Source organism: Cynoglossus semilaevis, chromosome 2 (genome assembly GCF_000523025.1).
Source record: "Cynoglossus semilaevis isolate Cse_v1.0 chromosome 2, Cse_v1.0, whole genome shotgun sequence".
NCBI classification, from domain to species: domain Eukaryota; kingdom Metazoa; phylum Chordata; class Actinopteri; order Pleuronectiformes; family Cynoglossidae; genus Cynoglossus; species Cynoglossus semilaevis.
The window spans coordinates 14660085-14663772 of NC_024308.1; the positions used below are offsets into that span (position 1 = coordinate 14660085).

At 37.1% G+C, this 3688-nt stretch overlaps 2 protein-coding genes across 2 annotated transcripts in view; one reads left to right on the plus strand and one right to left on the minus strand.

The window, feature by feature from the left end:
* Positions 1-877: 877 nt before the first annotated feature.
* micos13 (mitochondrial contact site and cristae organizing system subunit 13) lies at positions 878-2488 on the minus strand. Its single transcript, XM_008338566.3, has 4 exons — positions 2329-2488; positions 1798-1954; positions 1461-1518; positions 878-1196 (listed from the first exon to the last, which is right to left on the minus strand). Exons 1-4 carry the CDS (start codon positions 2355-2357, stop codon positions 1099-1101), a joined length of 342 nt encoding a protein of 113 aa, XP_008336788.1. The 5' UTR covers positions 2358-2488; the 3' UTR covers positions 878-1098.
* An 833-nt stretch (positions 2489-3321) lies between these two features.
* hsd11b1la (hydroxysteroid (11-beta) dehydrogenase 1-like a) overlaps positions 3322-3688 on the plus strand; it is a 3543-nt gene continuing 3176 nt past the window's right edge. The window contains exon 1 of the mRNA XM_025065042.1: positions 3322-3525. Within this exon, the coding sequence (XP_024920810.1) occupies positions 3441-3525 (85 nt within the window). The 5' untranslated portion in view covers positions 3322-3440. The remainder of the gene's footprint in view (positions 3526-3688) is intronic.

A 3688-nucleotide genomic window follows, 5' to 3' on the forward strand; every position in this document is an offset into this window, starting at 1 on the left:
TCCAGAGTGCTCAGGACCTCAGACTGGGCCGAAGGTTCACCTTCCAACAAGACAATGACCCTAAGCACACAGCTAAAATAACCAAGGAGTGGCTTCGGAACAACTCTGTGACCATTCTTGATTGGCCCAGCCAGAGCCCTGACCTAAACTCAATTGAGCATCTCTGGAGAGACCTGAAAATGGCTGCCCACCAACATTCAACATCCAACCTGATGCAACTGGTGAGGATCTGCAAGGAAGAATGGCAGAGGATCCCCAAATCCAGGTGTGAAAAATTTGTTGCATCATTTCCAAAAAGACTCATGGCTGTACTTGCTCAAAAGGGTGCTTCTACTCAATACTGAACAAAGGGTCTGAATACTTATGACCATGTGATATTTCAGTTTTTCATTTTTAATACATTTGCAAAAATTTCTACCTTTTTTTTTCCTGTCAAGATGGGGTGCTGAGTGTACATTAATGAGAAATAAAATTAACTTTTTTGATTTTAGCAAATGGCTGCAATGAAATAGAGTGACACAGTTAAAGGGGTCTGAATACTTTCTGTACCCACTGTATGTATTAGGATCAAAGATAGGTTCAAAGATACACAAACAGTTCGCTTTGAAACTTCAGTGGTTTGATATTTTTTATATAAAAAAAGAGAAATTCATTCATTCCTCTTTTACCTTCATCCACCTTGTGTGGTCTTAGCAGGAGAGTATATACAGTATTAACTTTTTTTTTTTTAAGGTGGCATAGCCACACACCTTAAAGATTCTTTAAAGTATCTGGACATGCCACATTAAAAAATCTTTACGGTACACGCATGCACAACTTTTATTTATATATGTATTGTTTAGCCTGTACACAAAAAACTACTACACAGAAAACAAGATCATTTTTCAAAGAGTCTTTACTTTTGTTACAATAATTTACTCTGCGAGTGATGTTTTCATTTGGGAAACCACAGAAAAATTCAGATTAGCTAAAATCTACCTGGTGGTGTTCTTTTGTGTGTGGTGTTTTTTTTTTATTTCCGTAAAGAAATAGAGTCATGGATGGAGGATGTCACTGAAGTGCAAAAGTGGAAGAAATTAATAGACGTCTGTCCAGTGTCTACTTGGTGAGATCTTTTAGATACTGAACGCCCTGATATGTGTATCCAGTGGCTCTCGTTGGTGCCTCTGAAAGTGCTGATATAGTCCACCGCACTCCTGCAATGAAACAAATTTTAATGAAGGATTTCAAGCATCCAAAATACACAAAAGCCACTGTATCTGTAACTCAAAATAATCTTCTGTGACTTTTTTCACTCATCTTAAAAAGACCTCAGAGGCATGAAGTCAATGGTAATTAAAAAAGCCACCACAACCTAGTCTTGATTTTTTTCAGTCATGTATACATTCAGACATGAACTCATGACGCTACTGAATTTGAACATACATTTTTAAAAAGAAAGCTCATGATTCGTCCCTTACCAGAGTTCCACGTCTTTGAGGGTGAGAATTCAATCGTGGGCATGGTCGGAAGCTGAGCCTGAGGAAAAGTGAATGATTTGTTACAGAACAGTTGCGATTACATTTTAATGCCATCACAAGACAGTAATAAACAAAAGTCAATTCAAAGTGAAATTGGTGCAATAAATTGTTTCATAACTAGAAAACCCCTATTCCAATACAATTTCCTTTTGAACATTTATCCAATTAAATACAATTCAAAGAAGAGCTAGACAATATAATGTTCTAACAACGAACCTTATAGTTTTGCAAGTAGTCAATCTATAAATTTGTTTTCAGCAACATAGTACAAAAATACCTCCACTCCAAAGTACTTCATCCACTCCTCTATGGCAGGGGGTAAAGCAGCCTTGACTTTCTCCAGGGCCTGCGAACCCTGTTCACTGCTGCCCAGGAGACCAGAGTCACAGGCAACATACAGAGCTCCTCCTGCAATTGTCACCTTAGTAGCCAGTCTGGGTAAAACAGTACAGAAGACGTGGTGTTGTTGGCTAGAAATCCAATGTTTACAGTTTACACAGATGGAAAGAACTGTCAGGTTAAACATTGCCACAGTGCACTGCTAACATGAGTGGTCATCATTTAGCTATCAGTTAAAAAGAAACAAATCTCGTCTAAACACAATGGGGAATGCATTTAGTAAACAATACGCACATCTTTCTGTTACATTGACAAACAACTGCAACACTAATAGACAACGTCTACAAGGACAAGTAGAAAATAAGGATTAGCCTAGGTAGGCTAACTGACAAAAGGAACTAGTATGGACGACCTGCAAATGTAACGGAATTGTGAGGAGACTTAAAATAAAATATATATATATACTAACTTCACCACGGGCAAAATCTTAGCCGCCATATCCGACAGCGATGAGTATATTTCTGTTCCGTTGGTTCTGACAGCGCCACAGAACGACGTGGGATGCTGGACACCACTGAAGGACAACCCTGTCTGTGTTAATAAAGCTACGATTCAAAACGGGTTGTTTTATGAATCAGCAGATTCGCCTTTTTCTAACTCGCTATTTATTAAAATATAAAGTTTGTAAAAAATATATTTAGTGACTTAAATTTAATCATTTTTCAGGAAACCTTTAGTATTAGAAATATAATTTTCACATTAAAAGTTAGAAGCGTGTATCTCTCTATTGCGCACATCCAGGGCCAATGATTAGGTACTACACCACCTAGTGGCTGTAGCAGAGACGACGACGAGAGATGTTTAAAAAGTAAAACTGTTACAATGATGCTGCATTTGTGTTGTTAAGCTATAGATTTCCCTCAACTATAATTTACGTTTCACTTTTTAAATTATTGTTGTTTTGTCATGTATAATTCAGTTTTTACTCAAAGTTAATGGTTTCTAAACAAAACAATTGCCCATCATTTTTTGTTTTTATTCCTGTTTTGTTTTCTTTCTAACCAGTTACTTTTGAGTTTCTGGAAGCATGTCCAAGAAAAGGGGCAGGTAGGTCTGTGAAGTTAATATTGGTGTATTAGCAATGCTAATCTAGTTATGGCGTTGCAGGTACCATTATTTGTAATTAACCTGAATGTTACTATTAATTAATATTGAAAATATAACGAGAATTATGCAAAACTATCTCAAATCCTATCAAAAATATGTAATATTTATAGACCGTGTACTTTTTAATAAAGTTGGTGTATTGTAGTGAAGGAGGTTTTAAAGTTGCTTCTGTATCACTGATTTCTCTTTGAACGATATATACAAATTAGTCAGTCGCACCCCCCATTCCTTATCATGTCAAATTGATTAACTTTTGACGCCAGTTTCCACACCCACAGGTCCTGACGTTTTTTTTTCCGGGTAGCGCAGGTTTATAACATTCGTTCCTTAACAAATTGTTGGTACGGAGTTCACGTATTGACACCTGTTACAGAAGCAGGGAGTGAACCCAGAACAAGTTAGTAACAAAACAAAATGGGGAGTTTTACAAAAGCCCTAGTGGTGAGTTTATTTGTTGGTTTCCTTGCTGTCAAGTGGACTTCACCCTCTTTTAACGCAGGTAAGTGTGCTGTTTAGGGCGCTATTAGAACTGTTTGTGTTGTGGAATGAGCTCAATTGCTGACTAATAATATATCATATGTCGTTTATTTATATGCAACTGTATAGTTGCTGCATGTGGCTTCAATATATGCACAAGGAGGAGAGAACAAGTCGTTACAGGT